Source organism: Oryctolagus cuniculus, chromosome 2 (genome assembly GCF_964237555.1).
Source record: "Oryctolagus cuniculus chromosome 2, mOryCun1.1, whole genome shotgun sequence".
In the NCBI taxonomy this organism is placed as follows: domain Eukaryota; kingdom Metazoa; phylum Chordata; class Mammalia; order Lagomorpha; family Leporidae; genus Oryctolagus; species Oryctolagus cuniculus.
The window spans coordinates 164,521,906-164,545,334 of record NC_091433.1 but is presented as its reverse complement, the minus strand read 5'-3'; the positions used below and the strand labels follow the sequence as shown (position 1 = coordinate 164,545,334).

Genomic DNA, 23,429 nt, shown 5'->3' with positions numbered 1-23,429 from the left:
AATCCCCTGCTACATGTAGGCTAATGACAGCAAGTTCTCACTTACACAGACACAGAAAAATACCTTTTTACAACAAGCTTAGCTTCGAGGGACAGTACCTAAGAGCTCTCCACTTGGGAGTTCCCTGCTCACTTTCTCTGCAGTAGAAACAAGTATGGTTTATGTAGTGGGATAAATAATTCCTTAAAAAAGAATCACAAGTTTCACTGTATATATACAACAAATTTTTAATTATGTACTGAAAATAAATTACAGGAAATAACTTTAAAATGCAACAGAGGACAAAGTCACGATAAACATTCCCATTGAATTCCCTTGGGGGGTGAGATTGCAGTGCTCAAGATAAATATCACAAATATATCAAAAACTTCCAATTGTCTATGCATTCACACACTGACAGAGCCACAAACATTCCTTCCACAGGGACTGTACTTCTTAGCCTACCACAGAACCAGATTTTGCCATAAACTACAAAACTTTTAATACAAAATCGTATTTATATATTTATAATTCATATACATGCCCTATCTGTGATTTTAGAAAATAAAAGCTACACACTGTACAGACACTCTTAACTCACAGCTGTAGGCAACATTTTTGGATGGAATTTCTCCCCCAATAAAATTAATGGCATATTTTATGTACATGAAGGCTAAACTGCAAAAAGACAGTTCAGTTTCCCAGATATGCATCTCCTTTTAGGGCAGGTTTATAAATTTAAAAAGGCAAGACAAATGTACACCCAGAATTACTTCCTTAGCTACGAGAGTTGTCATGTAATTGCGGTGGAGTCTGACACATGCATTTATGTAATACTGGTACTGAAGGCAGTAAAGCAATATATACTTTTAATGTGGTGGCTCAATAAAGGCTTCATTGTCATTCCAATCCGATTCTTGATACAGTGATTCATAAATTCTCTACAAATTAAAACTTCAATGGGACACACTGTGTTAAAGAGACTCTAAATAGATTTCTTAAAATATTTCCCTGAAATATCCTTTTACATAAAATTTCACTAACATTAGAATAAGTAAAAAGAAAAAGAAAGAATTAAACATGGCACGAATGTGCATGAGAAACTAATGCTCCTCAGCCAATCTCCGTGTCGCAGGAGCCATTGCAAGAATGCTTAAAACCAACAAACAGTTTCACACTCTGTGGCAGCCGTCTGTGAAGCCAGTTACACTAAACTACTTCTACAGCTGATTGTAAACTTTGGTTTATTTTTATTTGAGTTCTCATTGTACAGCAAGCATGAACAAGAGGGAGAGTGGAGTCCGTGAGGAGATGAACTGTCAGTCTGTCTTTAATCGGGCATGGTGAGACACCTGGTCAGTCAGGCCTGCTTTGATAGAGTTTGTTACAGACTGCCTTATGTTCTCCTCCATCAAATTATCACCCAGGGGCTTCAATACCTGTGGTATGAGAAATGTGCAAACAAACAAAAACATGAGGTAAAAAAAGAGGTACATATAAAAATAGATATAAAAATTCAATTCAAAGCAATGACGAAAATAACCAGGAATGTGGAAAATAAAAAGATGCTTCTCCCCAAAACAAAAACAACAAATTATGATGCTACAAATAATGCAGTTAGACATTTTATAATGCAACAGAAATTACTTTCCTCTTATTCAAACCATTTACAATTCCTATGAGATGGATGTGCAATTCCATACCCTATATGCAGCATCAAATCTGGTATGTATACAGCATTTATGCAGACCGGCCCAGACGGTCCTGCTTATTGTCCTACATGTATTAAGTGTGAACACTTCAGATACAGAAAAAGGTTAAAAATACTGTCTAATTTCTCTTCTTGTTATTGTTGGGTGACAGTCTCTGTGGCTGTGCTGATGAAAGAGCACGGTGAACCATCCGACGTCTAGTAACTTCAAAGAGTTTGGAAAACACCTAAAACATGGAGCGATTCGTTAGGAGAGTGACTTAGACTACAGCCTTGAAACTAAAGAGCTTATGATCACAAGAATTGAGACTTTGTAGGTTTCTCACCTTCCTGGGACTCCTCTGAAGCAAAAGAAAAGAGAAATGCAAAGAGATTTAGATAAGGTTTGTTGACACACCACGAATCTCTGACTAGTGATCACCTTACCTCAACTACACTGAAAATAATCTTACACACTTCAAGTCTTCCATTTAACTGCTTTGTAATATCGGCACTTCTAGTATCCTAGAATCAATGCTGTACAAAACATGTTTTTCGTAAGAAGACAGTGTACAATTACTGAAGTTAATATTACAGGAATATAATGATGGTCCAAAATGTTTAAGCAGATTCATTTAAGGTGGTGATACTTTTAATCCATCTCCTACCAGAGGATATCAAAGGAAAGTGTAGTTGTAAAGCTTATTAAGAGGTAAAAACTCACTCCAAATACCCACACATAAATTTCTCAATCAGATCTCAATAAATAAAGCATTTCTCTAATGAACAAATACAAAATCCAAATTAATATAGTGGACCACTTAATAAAATAATGACAGTATTACAGGAAAAGTCAACACCCATTCAACCTTCTTCAAAAACTGGTCTATTTCTTCAGCCTTTGAATTTACAGCTAAAACACACACACACAGGCCTGCATACCCTAAATCTTTAAACAAATTCAACCCCTCATCAGCCCAGAAACAGCATCTGAAACGCCTGCGGCATCCTTCATCAGCAGAACTGCAGCTCGCATTCTGGTCCTTGACACGGTGCTCAAGGACTTCATGACGATCATTTTAATGACATCCTGAAGTGCAGCTCTGCACTGGGCAGTGCTGGGACACACTGATGGGGGACACACTAAAGGGGTCTTCTTAACAGGCACTCACTGGAGAAGAGCTCCCGGCTGACTGATCCTGGTTTGAGGTAAAAGATGAGGACTGAAGCTGGGTCTCTGCTCACAGTGCTTTGCTTCTCTCATTAGCATTTTCATGGTTCAGAGGTCAAGATTTCTCAGAAAAGAAATTCTACCTGATTGTCCCTTGGAGTACCCCAGTAAATCACCAATTGTCTTCATGGAAGTCAATAAAAGGCCATCCAGTATTTCTCCTACATTGCTTGTTGCTAACATTACTAACAAATTTCTTTTGCTTTCCAAAGTAATGCATTCCCAAGCTTTTCCTTACCTTTACACCTGTTCATTGATTGTATTTTCTTTTCTCAGCCCTACCCACTATCTGGTATAATCAAGGCCTATGACTAACAACCTATCCAGATATCAGATTTAAGCTAACCAAAACACATTACAACTCTAACTTGAAAGAAAAAAAGCCTCTTCTATTTATGCAGGTGCTACATCCAAACAAAGCAGAAAACATCCTTTTTGATATTTTTCACACAAAGAAAATGGAGGTAAGCAAACACTGTAGAAGTAGAGGGGGAAAAAAAATCAGAGAAAATGAGGTTAGTCACTGGAAAACCAAAAGATAGATACCAACCTGTTCCCATAGTGTTTCAGCAATCTGATCAATCACTGTTCCAATTTCTCTGAACTCCCCAGAGTATTTAACATACGCCCAAGTACAGAGAGATGTCAGTGCCAACCCCATGACAAGGTTACACAAGACGGCTATCGAGTTCAGGCCGATGAAGCCAGTCAGTCCTGAGATTATATACATTGCAAACATGACCGCAAACAGCGTGGCGGGAGTGCGAGCAGCATAGAAGATGTTTTTGCCGTCATTGTGCTTTATGAAATTTGCATAGGTTTCTTCAATTTCAGCCTCGAGCTGGTCCTGATAACGGCGGCAGAACTCATCTCCACCCATTTTTTTCACAGAACGAAACTGTTTGATTGCCACTTCCTTGAGATCCAAGTGTTTTCGCTCCAGATCTGAAGGTGCAATGTAAGGCTTGTCCCCACCACAGACCTGAAAAGACAGAATTACAGCAGGACAGATTACCTGCTAGCAATAATTAACACTTTCTGAAACTTCTCCACACAGAGTTTTCAGCCCCATAAAGTCAAATCACACCATGGTTGTTTTCAGTTAAAGCATAATAACCTCACAGGTAACTACAACCGATTTATGTTTAACTGACTTAAGCAAAACCATTTTCCAAACAAAATACCAATGAAACTAAAGACCAAAAGAAAAAATTTACACTGCATTCTGTATCTGACTTCAATTGACCCAACAATCACCATAATAGTATAAAAGACTGTTGCAAGAGAGTGGATAAAAGGTAATAAAAAGGTATTATACTGACTGAGCAAGTCAAGTGCGGAAAGTGCTATTAACCTTAAGCTAAAGTTACTCACATCAGAGCCCACTAATAACACTCTGAGTCAGAAAATATTTCGGTAGCATTTATGTAATAACTTACCCAACTGAATCCTGCACTCTGTAACCATGTGAACTACCTTCTTACAATTTATTTCCAGTAGAGAACATAAACTTGGGGCCGGCATTGTGGCGCACTGGATTAAGCTGCTGCCTGCAGCGCCAGCATCCCATGTGGGCACCGGTTCAAGTCCGGGTTGCTCCACTTCCAATCCAGCTCCCTGCTGATGTGCCTGGGAAAACAGCGGAAGATGGCCCAAGTACATGGGCCCCTGTATCCACATGGGAGACCAGGATGAAGCTCCTGGCTTCAGCCAGGCCCAGTCCCAGCCACTGCAGCTATTTGGGGAGTTGCCAGCAGATGGAAGATCAATCCCCACCCCACCCCACCCCAACTCCAGCTCTCTAACTGTACCTTTCAAATAAATAAATATTTAAAAATAAATAAAAAGGTTATAAAGTAGAATTAGGGAAGGATACAAAATGATGAGACTAAGAAGCACAAATAAGTTCAATTACTTTAAGTATAAAAATCTATCCCCCTCTGGCATCAGATTTAAAATTCAGTTACAAACCTGTTCCATACTTTTGCAATAAATGTCTCTTGCTCCTGCTACTGCAGCAAGATTATTAGCTTCAGCTGTTGCCTAAAACAAAAGTTAAATGCACCATAATTATGCAGAAATATCCTATAATTCTGTAAATTCTGATTAACACAATTATGTACAATAAATGAGTCTGAAAATGAGCCAGAGGAGATATCAACTTTCAATTTCCTTTCCAAGGAACACAACACTGGTATAATGGTTCACATGGTAAATGCTTCTAACAAAGCTGCCCACCTAATTTCATTTTGCTTAAGTTTATGTTAAAATAGAATTGTAGAGGCCGGCGCGGCGGCTCACTAGCCTAATCCTCCGCCTGTGGCGCTGGCACCCCGAGTTCTAGTCCCGGTCGGGGTGCCGGATTCTGTCCCGGTTGCTCCTCTTCCAGTCCAGCTCTCTGCTGTGGCCCGGGAAGGCAGTGGAGGATGGCCCAAGTGCTTGGGCCCTGCACCCACATGGGAGACCAGAAGGAAGCACCTGGCTCCTGGCTTCGGATCGGTGCAGTGTGCCAGCCATAGCGGCCATTTGGGGGGTGAACCAACGGAAAAGATGACCTTTCTCTCCGTCTCTCTCTCTCACTGTCTAACTCTGCCTGTCAAAAAAAACATAGAATTGTAGAAAATATCACATATACTTAGGAAATGGACAGAGATAAATACAGTCATCCTTTGGTACCCAAGTGGAGTTGATTCTAAGATCTTCCCCAAATACTCAAAAATCCATGGATGCACAAGTCTCTTAGATAAAATTGTTTAGTGTCTGCATTAGAATCCACACTACCCGCCTATACACTTTTAGTCATCTCGGGATTACTTATAATGCCTAAACAATTGTACATATCCAGTACAGATATAATTTCTTTTCAAACACTTTCAGTCTGTGACTGGTTGAATTCACATATGCGGAACCCTCGTGGAGGCAGATTGTAGTTATAACCCTAACATGTGCTGAGTCTCCAGACGTAGGAGTCAGGAATTACGCATATGGGTCTCCCTCTCATAATCAGTGTTACACAAGAGACATTTTCAAACCTGCAAAATATCTTATTGCCTGAGTTTTATTAGAAAGTACTGCTTTTCCACTACAAAACTGAGAAACTGCCCAAAGTAGTAAATCATAAAAACAATGAGCTGAGTTAAAACAACACTGTCCTGGGGCCGGCGCTGTGGCATAGAGGGCAAAGCTGCCGCCTGCAGTGCCGGCATCCCACATGGGTGCCAGTTCATGTCCCAGCTGCTCCACTTCCGATTCAGCTCCCTGCTGTAGCCTGGGAAAGCAGTGGAAGACAGCCCAAGTCCTTGGGTCCCTGCACCCACGTGGGAGACCCAGAAGAAGCTCCTGGTTCCTGGCCTTGGATCGGCACAGCTCAGGCCACTGCAGCCATTTGGGAAGTGAACCAGTGGATGATCTCTCTTGCTCTAACTCTGTCTTTCAAATAAATACATCTTTTTTAAAAAATACAACAGCATTGTCCTAAAAAAGCAGCATTTTTTAAAAAAGAAAAAACTTATTCACTAGAAACAGGTGTAAATCATTAATACCAAATGAAATAAGCCTTATTTCAAACAGTAGTCATTGTTAAAGACTTAGAGAACAGAAGCAGCTTAGTCCAGAGAGGCCCACATCCAGCCATCTTATACAAAAGAACTGTTTCTACACTTAGAGCACCTGAAGAGAAGCACCAAGGACTTGTGTATTTCTTGTGGCTATATATGGGTAAGGTCTGCAATCTGCAGTTACAAAAAAAAAAAAAAAAAAAAAAAAAAACCACCTAAAAACTTTAGGACTTATGACATGCATTGTCTTAAATATTGAAAACTTATCTGCATGCAAAAAGCATCTCCCTGTGCTCCCACCAACATTGCTGTCTGAAAATTTTGTTCTGCCTCATGAGTAAGTGCTTTGTCTTTATCTTTCTTTCTCTTTTGCTCACTCCTTCCATCCTCTCCCTCCCTCCCTCCACCCCCCACCCCAACACACACATAAACACATTCTCTCTCTACCTGAAGCATGGACTTTGGGTGTGGAAGCTCCTCTCCTTGATAGATTTTAATGTAAGCCTAAAAAGATAGAAGATTCATTATACTGAAAGGCTATTACGCCATTTGGCTCTAGATCCCCCACAAAAGGAAAAGCATTAATATAAAAGTTATTCATAACATCAAAAGGATTTCTTAGACTTTAAAGATCATATAATCTCATTTCAAAGTTAAACTCTATTCTCAATATCATTAAATACATATACTGCTAAATAATACACAAAAGAAATATTTCTAAATATAATTCCAACTTAAATAGAAGTTATATCTCCTATTTAAAAGTTGCATATAAAATAGTATCCTTTTATGAGGTGAAAACCATAATTTTTTACTGCCAATGTTTCTTATAGACATGTTACAAAACACTTGAATTTTACTCTGTATTTACTTGTATTTTACTCTGACAGCTTCAATTATATTTAAGCTGAAGAAAAAAAATTACCTAATTGTAGTTCAAGAGTAAAAAGGAATGAATGGGAATTTTTAGAAGCCAATACAGCAGTCTTTTATCTTAACCTTCTACTGATAGAAAATTAATGCGTAACTAACAAAGACGGTATATGAGTGATCAAGTGTCCAAAAGTTAACAGAAATCCACTTATTTCCCCTTCCATCTTCTGCAAGTACTGCAACTAACACAACCCCTACAAGAGTCTTTTTCTGACAGACAGGCTATCAAGACTAGAGAAGAGCAGGAAAAAAATAGATACTTTTAGTTTCATTCATCAAGAACTTGGGTGGAGAATTACATTCCTAATTCCTATTATCGCTCAAAGTGACAAAGCAGTAGTACAGTTTAATAAATAGCTTCTCTCCATACCAGACATGGAGAAAACATATGAAAAATCTGTGAACAAATAAAACCAGTTTCCAAAAGACAGAATAGTCTACAAAAATCTTTCAAATATCCTTAAATATCACTGATCCACTCAACTCAAGGGAGAAAAATTCTAATTTTTTTTTTTTGCTCTGAAATAAAGACAAGAAATTTCTTATACATGTATGTGAGTTGTAAGTCAGCTACATTTCTACCTTGGACAAACCATTAATTTAAGAGGTTGCCTACCTTAAAATACTCTACAAGATCTCTACAAGTGACTTTAGATCCACTGATCTCTTTTTCTACCAAGTTTTCAGGGGCAAGCAGCAACGGAACCAAATTTCGAAGCTCTCGTTTAAAGTCTTCATCAATATCTAGTGGATATGAAATTGGTCAACATCATTAGACCAAAAAGAAAAGAATTCCATTGGCAAGAGTTCATAAAATCCTATTTTATGAAATAAAGAGGGCACAGTATCCATTACTTAAGGTAGGTTCATATAAAAGAAATGCTCATCCAAATATGCCATATCTCCTAGGAAGAATATAATCCCCTCTGCTCTGCCATTCTCCTATTAGTAATTCTTCCAGTTCAAATAATACACAAATAAAACAAATTATGGACTATCAAAATAAATCCTGTATTAACTAAAATATTCTTTTCGAAAGAGGCAAACAATGCACTATACTGTATTAAATTTTATTACTAGATTTTGTTTCTCCAGTCACACTGTAAAAGTTCTGTCAACTTATGCCTTCTGCCATAATACTCAACATTATCCTGAAACACACAAAAATACCACTGAAACAGGGAGGCCTAAATCTGATTACATCAAAACAACAGAATGGCAAAGATTTTTTTGGCAGACTGCCATCAGGTAGAATTTGAAAAGTGATGTTCTCAGCCTTCAGAATTTCTGGAACATCACTGCTGGGTGACAGACTCCAGTCTAAAATAGGTTAAGCAATGCACTAGACGGATGCAAACACCAATAGAAAGCTACAGTGATGACTTGCAAGCACTATAATCACATCAGTAACAATGAACCAAAACAGCCTCCAGTATCCAACCGGAAAGTTAAGGAACAACATATAATTTAAAAAAATTTTTTTCAGCCTCTAAAAAGTATCTGATTGTAGCAAGAATGGGAATTCCCACCTTTCAATCTCCCATCAAAACTAGGATTAGTTGCAACTTTAAGACCAGGATGTGGCAAAAGGAAGCAACCAAGATTTGAGAAACAATTGTGAATGTGCTTCCTTACATTCTGCAGCTCTTCATGTTGATTTTGTTTTACCTATGGGCAGAAGAAGACAGGGTACGTAAAAAGGAGGAGAAAAAAAATGTAAAACAGAGCACACACACACACACACATACACACACACACTTGAATCAGATTCTACACCAGAGGGAGTATACAAAAAATAAGTAAAGGCCCATTTCTGAACAGTTTGGTAAGACTTCAAATTTTCTTAAACCAGGAAACAAAGTCCTAATATCTAATATTGAATAACAAGTTACAGTTGTGACTTACAAACCAGTAAGCAAAAGTTGCCTTTAAAGTACTAAAAATGGGCCGGCGCCGCAGCTCACTAGGCTAATCCTCCGCCTGCGGCACCGGCTCCCCAGGTTCTAGTCCCGGTCGGGGTGCCAGATACTGTCCCGGTTGCCCCTCTTCCAGGCCAGCTCTCTGCTGTGGCTCGGGAGTGCAGTGGAGGATGGCCCAAGTGCTTGGGCCCTGCACCCCACGGGAGACCAGGAGAAGCACCTGGCTCCTGGCTTCGGATCAGCGCGGTGTGCCAGCCATAGTGGCCATTTTGGGGGTGAACCAACAGTAAAGGAAGACCTTTCTCTCTCTCTCACTGTCCACTCTACTGTCAAAAAAAAAAAATACTAAAAATGAAAAAAAAAACAAACCAAAAGAGCACGTACTTAAATGCCTACAAATAAAAAGGAGAGCCTCCGAGCAGAGTAAGAGCTGAGGTGAACAGTGCCAGTGCATCAGAGAATACTACAGACCTGTTAGGGGTTCAGGCTCTCTCTACATGGTTATTTATGCAGTATGCTACTTATCAGAGTTTTGGGGAGATAGGTTGTACATTCTAAAATAAAAGCGTTTTTAAACTTGGAAACATTTTCAAGAGTCCCAAAGACTCAAAAACTATTCCAACAAAATACTCACTCATAATTAAAATCTGGAATCTTCATCAACTGTAAAATGGAGTAACTGTTGTCTACTGATTCGATGGAATACTGCATAGTAATGAGAATAAATGAACTAAACCATACAGATGAATCTCAGAAACTAAAAATGGGAGGCTGGGGGACGAGAACATACTCTGTATGTGATCTCATTCACATAAAGTACAAGACCAACATAGCCTGGGAGAAATCAGGACAGTGGTAGAAGGTTTGAAGAGCTAATGTTTAGATGCAGGCACTTTTAGGTGCTGGTTATATGGCAATGTTTATCTTGTACAAATTCATCAAGCTACATACACACTTATGATCTGAGTAATTTTCAAATACACATTTCACTGAAATATGTTAAATAATCTTGTCTTTAAGGGACCTAACTCAGAGTTTAGTTAGTATGTCTGATGTGCTTTGTGGTAATTTTTTCTGAAGAAATCACAGAAAACTCAGAATATAATCATCTGACAGTTAATCTCACATTAAGAATAAGAAAATTATACTGCACCTCAAGCTTCTGAATGTAGCTGAGAAACCAAATGCAGCATCACACAGACAAAATCCTAGTAAGCAAAAGATGGCATTCTCCCACTCATGAACAAAGGGGTCCTCATGCACCTTTTCTGTATGTAAGCAGACAGGCAGTCTGTACGTATCTGATCAAGTATTTCCACAGGGCACAGGTTGGGGTGCCCCATGATCACATAGGTGAGGTTATTTCCCAGAATGCCTTTGTGTGGCATATTGCATAGGAGTCAGGATATGTGGGTCCTGGTTCCAGTCATCAGTTAAATGACCACAGGCAAGTCATTTTTCTGGGTTCATTGTGTATAAAATCAGAAGGCTGAACTAGATGCTGTTTAAGATCTCTTGGCTAGCTCTACATTCTAGCACTGTATGAGAGATAGAGTTCTTCTGAGAAAGGGATTCACATTTTGAATTCAACACACACAAAAAAGTCACAGTATCCAGCCTGTCCCCAGGGGTCAGAAGCTCAGTTGGCCCAGAGACGTACAAGAAATCTAAGTATGTCAAAAAAGCTAAGTCTCCCTCAAATTGTTACCTTTCAATGTCTTGTTCACTGGCTCTAAGAAAAATACTTGGCTCAAGAACATTGTCCACTAAGGCAGGAGTGCAGCCAATTTACTTTTCCCCAATTATGTACAGAGTAACCTGGGTTACACAATGTACTCAATGACACTTAGGTTGGTAGGGTAAGCAGCAATCCAGGCCGCCCACCTCTTCACCTGGCCTGGTGCTTATGCTCTCATCTCTAGGAAATGGGGGCTTACCTGCAATCTCTTTTCAAGGAACTGTTTTCCACCTTCCAAACCATATGAATGTTCGTAAGGATAACTCCAATCTCGAATCAAAAACATTAACGTCTACATACAGAGAAAATATATCATTTCTTACAAAATTTTATGAAAAAAGAATTACAACTTTAACAGCTGAAGCCACCTTTTCTCTCCTAAACAATCCTTATCGAAGGCCAAGCATTTGGCCTAGCCATTAAGACACTGCTTGGGACACCCATATCCCAGATGGGAATGCCTGGGTTCCAGTCTTGGACCCACTTATAATTCCAGCTTCCTATTAATGTGTATCCTGGAAGGAGCCGGTAATGATAGCTCAAGTTGCTGGGTCCTTGCCAGTCATGGGGGCAACCTGAATTGAGTTTCTGGCTCCCAGTTTCAGACAGTCCCAGACCAGCCCCTTGCAGGCATTTGAGTAATCAGCAGATGGGAACATTCTCTGTGTCTCTCAAATAAATACTTTTTTAAGGGAAATCTATTATTAAAAAAGAAACACTCCTTACTGAAAGTTAAAGAAACCCAACGGTTAGGATTGCTTATGGTAATATCAAGGTCCCACCTAAACCAACAAAATTCTTACCCCTTTAACAATAAGTGATTTTAGAAATTCACTGCATATAAGTAGAATCACCACAAACTGTAATATGGGATTTTAAAAAATGAACAAAAGGCATACCAACACATATAGATTACAATTCAAAATCAAGGTTGTATAACTAAAAGACCAAGATTGATTATAGATTTGGTGTCAAGACACCACTTTCACAGAATGTTTTATTCATCAAGAATGGGCTTCTCTACCTTGGCACTACTGACAGGGTCAGATTACTGTTAATTAAGCACAGCTATCCTGTGCACTACAGGATGCTGAAGCGTATCTGGGGGCTGGTGCTGTGGTGCAGTAAGTTAAGCCACTGCCTGAAAGGTCAGCATCCCCCACGAGCACCAGTGCCAATCCAGCTCTCTAATAATACACCTGAGAAAGCAGCAGAAGATGGCCCAAGTGTTTGAGACCCTGCACCCACGTGAGAGACTTGGACAAAGTTCCTGACTTCTGGCTTTGGCCTAGCCTAGCCCTGGCCATGGCAATCACTTAGGGAGAGAACAAGAGAAAGGAAGATCTATCCCCCACCCACATCATCCCTCTCTCTTTCATAAAGAAAAGCATTTCTGCAATAGAGGCCAGTAGCACTAACCTCCCTCCCAAAGCTGTGACAATTAAAAATATCCCAAATTTTGGCAAAGGTTCTCTGTGAGGCAAAATTACCCCAGTTCAGAACATTTCACCCATTTACACAAAAAGAAGTTATAACCTACCCAACTACTTCATAAAAGCGATAACTTAAATCAGAATAGCCAGAAAGGAGGCAGAATTCATGCCCACGTGCTAATAATCATTAGCAATGCTGTCATACAAGAAACACTTCACACACTGATGTGCCAAAGAGTGAAGTCCTTTTCCCCTACTATAACTGCAAGTAACCAAACAATACTAACAGAAAGTTGTAAATTACACTTCCTTCAAAAAAATAGACTATCTGGAACTTTTCAATATGAAACCAAAATGAATAATAACAGGACTAACTTCAACTTAAAATACTCATGCTATAAAAAGTAACTCAGAACATTTTGTAGTTTATAATGTATAAAAGAAATCTGACATTACTGTTAAATGCCCCATATCTTAATTTTTAAAAATTAAATACCTATTAATAGTATATTATACTCATTAATCTTAGTGAAAATGGTAAGAATCAATCTAGATTTGTTGTTCTTTCCTCTCCTGTTAGCCTGCTACTGTCACCAGCAGACTGGTTTCAATTCCACTGAATTTGTTGCTAGAATTCAGTTTGTTGTAATATCTTTGTATCTCCAAAATTATACGCTGAGATGGCATAACAGCTTCTCACAGAGAAAAACTTTTTAAGTAATGTGATACTTAGTTACCTGAAATGGTTTCTGGTAGATTTCTTCCATTGCAAGTCTTCCATACTCTGTAAATAACTATTAAGCCACGTTATTTAAAATAATGCCTCCAAAGAGATTGAAAGAAGACAATTTGCAAGACGATTCTACATCTGAATGCCAAATGTCAGAGCCTTTAAAATCATTTAAAAGTTACACATTCAATTTTTTAACACTGAAATTTCTTCTAGTTAAGAAGTCACGAGTCAGTTTAAAACCACAGAATATTCAATCTTGTTATATTAAAGGATTCTAAGTATGAATTCACAAAAATATGAGATATTTTGAATACTCTTTTAGACATACATACTTGTAAGTGTTGAAGATCATCTTCTTGAATATTCTGAGATAAATTATACACCTATTAAAACAAAATATATTTTGTTATTAGTGTTTTATTATGAAAACACGGTTTGTAACTTCATTTATTCAGCACAAATGAATTATTAGCCATACCTTTGTTGACACACAAAAGAATTTTCTTTTTCCTAATAACAGTCAAGATAAAACTGGCAGCAAAAATTTGAGAAATTCATGAATACAAAGCATAAAGTGGCAAGCATAAACAAGTATAGTACACAGTAGCTTTTTTGCTTCTCAAAGTTTCTTTAACGTTATAACATGATCTTTTTTTTTTTTTAAGTGAAGGCAGTTTCCACAATCATTTTTCTAAGTCAGTAAATCTGAGGGGCAATAGTTCTACAAAGATAAATTCCTCCCTGGTACAAACAGAATACATAGTTAATTAGCAAGTACTTCAACCACCATCTTAGATCTCTAACGTTCTCTTTTTACTCAGACTCATCAGTCTAAATGTGAAAATTTTCCAACCCATGTAAGCGAATGAAAACAACAGTAGGTGGCACTCTTTCCCTTTCTAATATTTTCAGGAGGCCCTTCCAAGACACCAACAACCATGACCAGTAAGAAGGATCCAATGTCCTCAGGGAAGAGAAAGTGTAGTTCCTTTAAGATAGAGCTTTTGAGGGCAACCTACCCTGCCATGGAGAAAACTGGGCATCTACAGATAACAACTCTGCTAAGAGATAGTATACCTAAACACACAGTGTTAGTTCAAAGAATGTGTTCTAACAGCAAGTAAATGATAACCTAGCTGAACTACTTGGAGGTCAAGAATGTAAACAGTCAATACAGGCCAGCAAACCTAAAATTATTTTTCTCAGTTACTAATTAATTCCAACAGGGTATATTTAAAAAGTAATGAATGACTGAGGTAATTAACCTTTAAACTTAAAGCCTGATGCCATGACCACCCTATTTTTAATCCATTTGAGCTTTAGCATTTGGAAATAGGTCCTGATCCTTTCACTGTCAGAGCCAGGCTGCAAGCAGCAAAGAAAGAAGGGGAGGGGTCATTATCTTATATCATTAGTACTTAGCATACTCCTTTATATTTAGTAGGTGCTTAGTAAGTACTTACTGAAAGAATAAATAACAAGATCAATCTGTCATAGACCAGCCAAATATCTTATGTAGAAGGGAAACCCACACTTAAAGGGCATGGCGGGGGAGGGGAAGCAGTAACAGAGATATTAATCTTTCTTGATTATTCATAGTTTTAAAAAACTACTTTCATATACATTCTCATTTAGATCTCATTTTTTACTACAAATCCTCACGTGAGACAAGCAAGATGGGTGTAACTGACTGGCTTTAAGTGGTAGTAGAAGACCAAACCAAGTCTCCTATCAAAAAGCTGGATATTGGGGCCAGCGCTGTGGCATAGCCGGTAAGCCGCCACCTGCAGTGCCGGCATCCCATATGGGGGCCGGTTCAAGTCCTGACTGCTCCACTTCTGATCCAGTTCTCTGCTATGGCCTGGGAAAGCAGCAGAGATGGCCCAAGACCTCGGGCCCCTGTAGCCATGTGAGAGACCTGGAAGAAGCTCCTGGCTCCGGATCAGCGCAGCTCTGGCCATTGAGGCCAACTGGGGAGTGAACCAGCGGATGGAAGACCTCTCTCTCTCTCTCTCTGCCTCTCCTTCTCTCTCTGTGTAACTCTTACCTTCAAATAAATAAATAAATCTTTAAAAAAAAAAAAAAAGCTGGATATATAAAGAACACCAAGGGACAAGTTTTAAGACGAAGAATTCCTTCATTACAATTTAAGGCAAGTCCTAAAATCAACTAACTTGAGGAGCTAAAAGGTAACAATAAAAATTCAAAGAAATGGCTCCTGCTTTCTCAAAGAAATTACAGTTGTGTTATCCTACAAAATGAGAAGAAAAAAAGGTAGAACAAAATGGAAAAAAGTCACCTTAAGGGTCCCGGTAGCATCACTTAGTGAAATGACAAGCTCTATAATCAACAAAAGCCAGGCTGAAAAGTATTCCTCTATTAGCTCATATTAATACGCTATCTTCTTTCCACCCTGACAGCCAGGCACTTCAAATAGAGGAGGAGGAAAACAGGAGCTCACAGAGAATGGCCTTATGTTCCAGAGAGTACTGGAAAGCATACCAAAAGTCCTAAGACACTGTGACAATATCAACTACAATTCACTGCCACTAAGAAGACTTCCTTATCTTAGGAGACTCATCTACCCCTACCTTTTAAAAAGTATTTGCAAATAAACTTCTTGACATAACATCACCAGGTTGTATGGCCCACCCACCATACTTCAATAATTCATTTTTCAGCCACAGAGGTATCAACCACAGAGGATCTCATAAAACAAAAATTAAATACTGGCCTAGTTTGAAGAAAACAGAACTTGACAGAAAACCACACACAATTTGAGTATAAAAGGGATTTTGGGGGCCGGCGCTGTGGTGTAGCAGGTAAAGGACACAGCCTGCAGTGCCAGCATCCCATATGGGCACCGGTTCTAGTCCTGACTGCTCTACTTCCAATCCAGCTCTCTGCTATGGCTTGGGAAAGCAACAGAAGATGGCCTGAGTCCTTGGGCCCCTGCACCAATATGGGAAGACCCAGAGGAAGCTCCTGGCTTCGGATCAGCACTGTTCCAGCCATTGTGGTCAACTGGGGAGTGAACCAATGGATGGAAGACCCCTCTCTCCCTCTGCCTCTCCCTCTCTATGAAACTCTTCAAAATAAATAAATTAATTTAAAAGGGGGGTGGTTTTCACCCCTTTCTAAATGACACAAATGCTATAATCTTTTAAGCTTATTATATAAGCATCACATAGGTTTCCTAAATTAAATATGAATTCTTATGTGTCTATTTTAGTTCAAACAATCAAGTACTAGTTGTCACAGATATCAAACAGAAAACCGGACTTCTGCTGGCTTAAACAAACAGAAAAATACACTCCTACACTCTACAGCTTACTGTGTCTGGCAGTCTTATAACTGATTTCAATTACAGATATCATGCAACACCTTTTCTTAAAAAACAGAAACAGTTTCTATAATGGAAAAAAAAATACACAAAGGAATTGGCTATTAGATTACTGCTTCCTTTAAAACTACCCAAAGTATAAAATTCCACATCGTGGGCCAAAACAGCAAACATGCAAATGTCAATGACCAGTAAGAAAGGGAAACAACTCTTTAATTTTAGTCTTATTCTTTTAATCACAAGGCATTTTAAGGAAGGGTAAAAGGTTTTAGGGTTATGTGAAAGGTTCACACCACTTATCTCTCACCTGCACAGAACTAGTCATAGTGCTTAAAGCAAACACTGTGGCACAGTCTTTGATCGTTGACTGGCTATCAAAGGCACCCTGGGTATCCATTAGCAGCACAGCCACCTGGGAATTTAGAAGTTGAAAATACTTAGAATAGTCATCAAATATGGCCATAAAAATCAAATACAAACAAACTATAAAATCAGTAATTAAATCAAGAAAAATACGTCACATTTTAACATAATAGTTCATAGGTTAAAGTTATCAGATATTTGGGGCCAGTGCTATGGTGTAGTAGGTAAAGCCACCACCGGCATCCCATATGGACACCAGTTCAAGACCCGGTTGTTTCACTTCCAATTCAGCTCTCTGCTATGGCCTGGGAAAGCAGAAGATGGCCCAAATCCTTGGGCCCCTGCACCCACTTGGGAGACCCTGAAGAAGCCCCTGGCTTGAGATCAGCCCAGTTCCAGCCATCGTGGCCATTTGGGGAGTGAACCAGCAGAAGGAAGGCCTTTCTGACTCTCCCTCTGCCTCTCTGTAACTCTGCCAAATAAATAGTCTTAAAGTTATTAGACATTAATAAGTCTGTGTTGTTTTGATTTTTAAAAGCAGAAAAATAGCTCGGGAAAGTATACAGGAGAAAAAAATAGTAAAATGTATAAACAGAATTTTACTTTTGTTCCATTAGGTCTGTCAATCACAAATACTTCATTCCAAACTTGTATGCCTGTTGTCTCTCTTTCACAACCACCTCGCCATGTAAAGCCAGTCAATGGTTCATTGTTTCCACCAATCCAACTTGGAGAATCCTGTTAAAATCAAAGATATATGTAAAATAAAACACATACAAAACTAAGAACTAAAAAACTTAAGAAATCACCTATTTCATATTTTATAGATGAGGAAACTACATCTAGAAAGATAAAATCCACTGTATAACGTCGGACAAATAGTTGCAAAACAGTGTATGACTCTGCCTCATAGATATGGTCTCCTCCAGAAGAAACTCCTTCTAATCACCTCACTCTGTAGGCCTCTAGTTAAAGGGGTCATACCCAACTTTTCTCTTCTTGGAAAGATTTCCTAAACAATTAGAAATCAGAGAAAAACATAAACACCAGCTATATTAACATCTTTCTATATAGAGAAGTAAAACTAAGTTCCAGACAGAATGACTGTCAAAATAGCATTACTCTTAGAATAGCTTATACAGAAACGTTTTCATACTACTTTAATTTTCTCTTAAAAATAACCCCAAGATTTGTCTGGTACCCGATTTAAACAAAACAACTATTTTTAAAAAGGTCTTTCTAAAATCCAACAGAAAAATTCAAACCCAAACTAGGTATCAGATCAGACTGTGTTTAGTTGGGGTAAAGAAAGATGATTTGGTAGGCCAGCGCCATGGCTCAATAGGCTAATCCTCCGCCTGCGGCGCCAGCTCCCCGGGTTCTAGTCCCAGTCTGGGTGCCGGATTCTGTCCCGGTTGCCCCTCTTCCAGGCCAGCTCTCTGCTGTGGCCCGGGAGTGCAGTGGAGGTTGGCCTACGTGCTTGGGCCCTACACGCCCATGGGAGACCTGTAGAGGCACCTGGCTCCTGGCTTCGGATCAGCGCGGTGCGCCGGCCACGGCGGCCATTGGGGGGTGAACCAATGGAAAAGGAAGACCTTTCCTTCTAACTCTGCCTGTCAAAAAAAAAAAAAAGATGATTTGGTGTGATAAACATTATTAGATACTCAAAGGATATGCCTTGCATTTGCTTTGAAATATCTGGCAGCTGGGGCTGATGTTCTGGGGCAGCAGGTTAAGTAGCTGCCTGCAACACCAGCATCCTACATAAGCGCTGGTTCAAGTCCTGGCTGCCTAACTTCCAATCCAACTCCCTGCTAATTCGCTTGACAAGGCCCAAGTGGTTGGGCCCGTGCTACCCAGATGGAAGACCTGGACGCAGTTCCTGGCTCCTGGCTTCAGCCTGGCTCAGCCCCAGTTGCTTCGGTCATTTGGGGGGTGAACCAGCAGATATAAAATGTGTTTCTCTCTTCATTTCAAATAAAAATAAATCCAAAAAAAAAAAAAAATCGAGGGTGGACAGAGGAAAACAAGACCAGCAAAATTATGGGTACACTAGGGTTCATTACACTATTCTCTTTATTGGGGTATGTTTATAATTTTCCAAAATGTTTTAACAAAAACCACAGAGCTGAACTATTACAAATATTCTAAAATTACACAAAACTTAATATAGTATAAGGTAATTTATCTAAAAAGTTAAATCTGGGATATGAGTTCTTTTGACAGGCAAGTTGTCTAGACATTAGTATGCTTAAAAGTCCACATTGAGTATACTCAAGGTATTCCAAAGATAAAACTGCTTTGCTTCAGAAATACTTTATTTGCTTGAGTATCTAATCTAAAACAGATTGCAAAGCCCACATGGGGGTGGAAGAAAGTTAAGGCAAGATCAATGACAAGTAAGGCACTTTATGAAAAGTAAATGTAAGGCAGCCAAAAACCAAATGTAGACTATCACCTACTGTGACAGCACAACAAACTCCAAACCATCTATAATTATCACTGTCCCACAAATTCCTTGGATCATAGCTTTGGCCTGGCTCAATCCTGGCTGCTGCAGCCATTTGGGGAGTGAATCAGCAGATGGGAGATCTCTCTCTCTCTCTCTCTCTCCTTCTCACTCTTTGCAACTCTGCCTTTCAAATAAACCACATCTTAAAAAATGCTAATGCATCTGAGAAAGTAGCAGGGGACCGTTCAAGTCCTTGGGCCCCTGCACCCATGTGGGAGACCCAGAAGAAACTCCTGGCTTCTGGTTTCAAATTGGCTCAGCTCCGGCCACTGTGGCCATTTGGGAAGAGAACCAGAGGATGGAAGACAGACCTCCCTCCCTCCCTCCTTCCTTCCCTCCTTCTCTTTCAAATAAATAAATCTTTAAAAGCAAAAAAGATGTCTTCTCCAAAATATCTATAGAAAATGTACTCTTAAGAAATTGTCCTCTGAGAGTAGAGAATGAGGTACAGATACATTTGTTACCTTAAAGATTTCTCCTCCAAAAATTGTTAATATTAATATAAAAGGAACTTTAATTATAAAAGAAATGCTTGATGACCTAAATGAAAAGCTGGTGTTTGAATAGTGCTTATATGTAATAAGAGTTTGTTACTTATTTTTCCAAAAAATGGCCTAAATTAAACCAGTTGCTTTAGAATCCTATATCTAATAGTCTTCAGAAAAAAAAAAGTATTTTTTCTCAAATCAAAAATCAAAATATGTGATGACACAGATACCATAATTTTGATATTACAAAAGAGGCAGAGTGTACATCTGGGGCTTAAAGGTAGAACAAACAGTATTTCAAAGGCTACAAACGACAATATTTCCAGGTAATAGATTCAGGAACGCAACCAACAAAGCTTCTTTGAAAACATTACAACAAGGACTTAAAAAAATACATTGTTGATTATTTCATCTCATCTATTTCTGATTCCTCTAACTCCAGTAACATTTGATAACCTTTACCCACTTGGGAGACCCAGAAGAAGCTCCTAGCTCCTGGCTTCCGCCTGGCCTAGCCCCAGCCATTGTGGCCATTTGGAAGTGAACCAGGGGATGGAAGATATATCTCTCTCTCACTCTCCTTCTACTTCTCTCTGTGTATCTCTGCCTTTCAAATATGAATAAATATTTTTTAAAAATTTTCAGTTCCAAAATAAAAATCTTAGGTGGGGGTGGGGGTGACGGAGTGCACCACCAATTGTGCTAACTTGAAAAAAAACTAAAAAGAAAAAAAAGGCAGTCCATAGTTCACACAACCTTTGTACCCAAATCCCCTTAGCTTATGTTCAAGAAAAAAATAAGCTCAATAACTCCTTCAGGACAGTTTATTTTCCTTAACGACTTTAAAATTGATAAATCATGCCTACTTCTCAGATTGGCAAAATAATGTAAAATTCAAAACTTTAGCAGCTTGTTACCCTAGTCACACACAATGTTTCACTTGTAATTAGTAAAATATACAAAAGAAAATTCAGTTAAAGCAATGGTTAAATAAGCTGAATTCCTACATTGTCTGGAAAACAGTTTTATGAACATATGAACCTGCATCAAGCATAATGATTTGAAATTAACAAAATACATACCTAAAATTAAAAAGACTGACAATACTGTTTACAAGCTCTGTGATAACTACAAGTCTCTTACATTGCCAGTAGAAACGCAAATCAGTGAAACCACTTTGGAAAAATTGTGGCAATAGCTACTGGAGTTAAATAGGTATTTCACCCCATGAACTGGCATTTTTACTTCCGGGTAGAAACCCAACAAAATTAAGTGTTTAACATCACCAAAATTTGTGCAAGAATTTTCATAGCAGCTTTATTCATAATATACAAAAACTAGAAACAATTCATGTTTATCAACAAAAGAGGTAAATAAACTGCAATGTATTCATTCAATGAAATACAACTCATCAATAAAGACATTTTAACCCATGTTAACATGGATCTCTTAGACTTAATATTAACTGAAAGAAAAAAAAAAAGACACAGAAAGTACAAACTTCATGACTATATTTTATGAAGTTCCAAAGTTGGCAAAACTAATATATGATGAACTGGACCTAAGAACTGGAGATATTAAAGCAGGGATGAGGGCAGCTGTAGCAAGCAGGAAGCATCCTCTGTCTGTTCTGAGAGGCAGTGGTTAAAAAGAATACATACATAAAAAGGACTGGCTACACTAGGGTTTCTGCCTTTTACTGCACAGAAGTAATACCACAATGAAAAATTAAATGATACTAGGAAGAAATACTTTAAAATATTGTTCTTTTTTCAAATACATATTTTTCTTTAAAAACAACATGAAACAAATCAAGTTTCTCTTCATGTATTCACACATTTCCCATGAGTCTTACATCTCAAACACTGCTAGTCTTCGAGAATATGGTAAAATCTAGCTCAACATTCCACAGGGCTCATTCTGGGATATTTGTGCTTTCGGTAAGTTATTTGTAGCAGTGCATGCAATATTTAAAGGCAGTTTTTACTCCTGATCTCTGGCAGCAGTTTTGAGAGCAGCTGTAAATAGTAAAGACATTAGATAAAGGACTGTTTCCTTTAAAAACCCTTAAAAATGCCTTTGCCGAATATGTCATAGACGGAATCAAACTTCTGCATACCAAACAGAGCAAATAACCTTTATTCTTAAGCTTAGCTACCCATGGGCAGCAAAAATGTTACCATGTTTACACTAGCTGTTGCCCTCCTATGGTCCATTTCAACTTCTTTGGAGCAAATAGTGAAAAGTGAGCATTTACAAAGAACAATTCAGTGCAGTAAGATCCAACAAAGTTCCTGTACTTCACATACTAGAAATATATAGAAGAAAAGACTAAATATAATTTTACATAATAGTTTTCTAGAATAAAGGCTTGGGCATCCGACTACCAAGTTGAAATACTAATATTGCTACAGAGGGTTATTGTGAATACTAAGATAATATCTATCTAATGCTTAGTAATCAGAGAACCTACAACTCAGTACAAATTCCAAAACCATTATATTAAACATTATCTTAAAAGATAACATATCTCGATAGAAGACATCTTCATCATCTATGAAGTACTCTTGTTAAGAGTCAAACTTGGACCAAGTCACTAAAATTAACAATTTACAGAAAATTCATAGGACAAACATATGAAACTATACAATCAGCAAATCCAGAGTGGGAAAACTCCGTAAGATCAACAATAATCTCCAACAAATAAATTGCCAAGAAAGAGAAAGAGACAGGAAAATCTAGAGTTTATAACAATGTAGAAACAACCAATCATATTATGGACCACATTTGGAAGGATCTGGACCACTAAAGATTAAATAACATATCTGAGGCTATTGCAAAGCTGAACAATATTTAGACATTTAATATTCAGGAACTGATTTTAAAATAAAATGACATTACTATATCAAAAGTCTATCTTTAAGAGACACATACTAGAGTATTTACTAATGAAATGATTTCTGGAATTTATTTTAAAACAACACATAAAGTGTTCAGTGAGTTAGTATACAGATAATGGAGTTAACTGCTAATTGCCAAGTACATGGGCATTTATTATACTACTTTCTATCTTCACATGCGTTTAAGCTTTTTAATAAGAGTTTTTGAAAGGAAAAATATGGAATAAGAAAAAAAGCAAATCAACCACCACTGTACAGAATAATTAACTAGGGATGGAAGTATAGCCTCGTGATTAATTCCATGTCAGAGTGCCCGGGTTCAATTCCAAGATCCAATCCTGATTCCAGCTTCCTGCCAGTGTACATACTTGGGAAGCAGCAAATGAGAATTCAAGTGGATGGGTCCCTACTACCTAATGGAAGACCTGGATTCAGTTCCCAGCTCCTAGCTTCAACCTCAATTGTTGGCAGGTACGTGGGGAGGAAACCTGTGAATGGAAGCTTACTCTCTCACACAGATGCACTTTCTCTTCCTCTCAAATAACTTTTTGTAAAAAAGCAATTTAACTAGAAGAATTCAATAACAGCTATCACCATTACTTAGGGTCAA

General features: G+C 38.3%; 1 protein-coding gene across 9 annotated transcripts in view; it reads right to left on the bottom strand.

The window, feature by feature from the left end:
• Positions 1–201: 201 nt before the first annotated feature.
• ATL2 (atlastin GTPase 2) overlaps positions 202–23,429 on the bottom strand; it is a 58,818-nt gene continuing 35,590 nt past the window's right edge. For 3 of the 9 annotated variants that reach the window (XM_051839515.2, XM_051839544.2, XM_051839539.2), the window contains 12 exons: positions 17,523–17,657; positions 16,864–16,968; positions 13,546–13,596; positions 13,218–13,274; positions 11,247–11,339; positions 8,920–9,058; positions 8,007–8,134; positions 6,905–6,961; positions 4,872–4,943; positions 3,451–3,882; positions 2,017–2,031; positions 1,591–1,917 (listed from right to left, as the gene is read on the bottom strand). In XM_051839515.2, coding sequence (XP_051695475.1) covers positions 1,810–1,917; positions 2,017–2,031; positions 3,451–3,882; positions 4,872–4,943; positions 6,905–6,961; positions 8,007–8,134; positions 8,920–9,058; positions 11,247–11,339; positions 13,218–13,274; positions 13,546–13,596; positions 16,864–16,968; positions 17,523–17,657 — 1,392 coding nt within the window. In that variant the 3' untranslated portion in view covers positions 1,591–1,809. Of the gene's footprint in view, positions 1,918–2,016; positions 2,032–3,450; positions 3,883–4,871; positions 4,944–6,904; positions 6,962–8,006; positions 8,135–8,919; positions 9,059–11,246; positions 11,340–13,217; positions 13,275–13,545; positions 13,597–16,863; positions 16,969–17,522; positions 17,658–23,429 lie in introns of all 9 variants that reach the window. The other 6 variants (XM_002709914.5, XM_070069228.1, XM_070069226.1 and 3 more) reach the window with 4 other exon arrangements.